This window comes from Chaetura pelagica, unplaced genomic scaffold, assembly GCF_000747805.2.
Source record: "Chaetura pelagica isolate M959 unplaced genomic scaffold, ChaPel_1.0 scaffold48, whole genome shotgun sequence".
In the NCBI taxonomy this organism is placed as follows: domain Eukaryota; kingdom Metazoa; phylum Chordata; class Aves; order Apodiformes; family Apodidae; genus Chaetura; species Chaetura pelagica.
Window position 1 is genome coordinate 1,572,975 of NW_009954241.1, and position 794 is coordinate 1,573,768.

General features: G+C 50.0%; 1 protein-coding gene across 1 annotated transcript in view; it reads left to right on the forward strand.

The window, feature by feature from the left end:
* PSMC1 (proteasome (prosome, macropain) 26S subunit, ATPase, 1) overlaps nt 1-794 on the forward strand; it is a 44,724-nt gene that overhangs the window by 35,499 nt on the left and 8,431 nt on the right. Inside the window, exon 3 of the mRNA XM_010003746.1 lies at nt 340-393. Coding sequence (XP_010002048.1) covers nt 340-393 — 54 coding nt within the window. The remainder of the gene's footprint in view (nt 1-339; nt 394-794) is intronic.

Consider the following 794-nt stretch of genomic DNA (forward strand, 5'->3'; position numbering starts at 1 on the left):
GGAGGGCAGGTCCCTGGGCTGCGGGAGAGGGAAGCAGAGCTCTTGGCGGTGACTTTACGCCAGCAGGGAGAGAGCTAAAACTGCGAGGTAGCAAGGCAGTGCGATGCCCTGCGAGTCAAACCCACACCAGCAAACGTGTCATTTCTGGCTCAGGACCCTACACTGCTCCGTAGTCACTGTTTTGGCAGGTCACTGGAATATGTTAGTACTTTGTCCAGATAGGAGAAATCCAATTCTTGAGTTTGTTTACATGACACTGTCCATAGACTGAAAGTTTCATAGTAGTTGTACTTGCATTTGATTGTTGTTTTGTGGTTGTTTTTCTTCTTCTTTCCTCAGGGTCAAAGCCAGAGCGGTGGGCACGGCCCTGGCGGTGGCAAGAAGGATGACAAGGTAACTGGAAACAAGGCAGATGCTTTTACCCGTAGGACGAGGCACAGCAACTGCTGCAGGGGCTGGCTCAGTGGGCTTTGGTTTACCTTTTTTTATTTTTCATTCTTGTACTCAGTTGCATAAAACTACTCTTGCTTGTTCTGATGAACTGTCCTGTCTCCTCTGGGTGCCTGTCAGAGGAAACAGGTTGCTACTCAGAAATAGAAGAGTGGGCTTAACTGGAGGGATGAAATGATTTGGCAGTGGTGATTTGTTTTTAACAAGAACACAAATCTGTTCTCTGTTCTGTGGGCCATCTGAGGGCTTCCCAGGCTGGAAGTGCAGTGTGTGTGGCCAGCAGTCCCTGAGCTGGCAGGCTGAGCACGCGTCACCTCCTGATGGAAGTGCAGCAGGGATGGTTG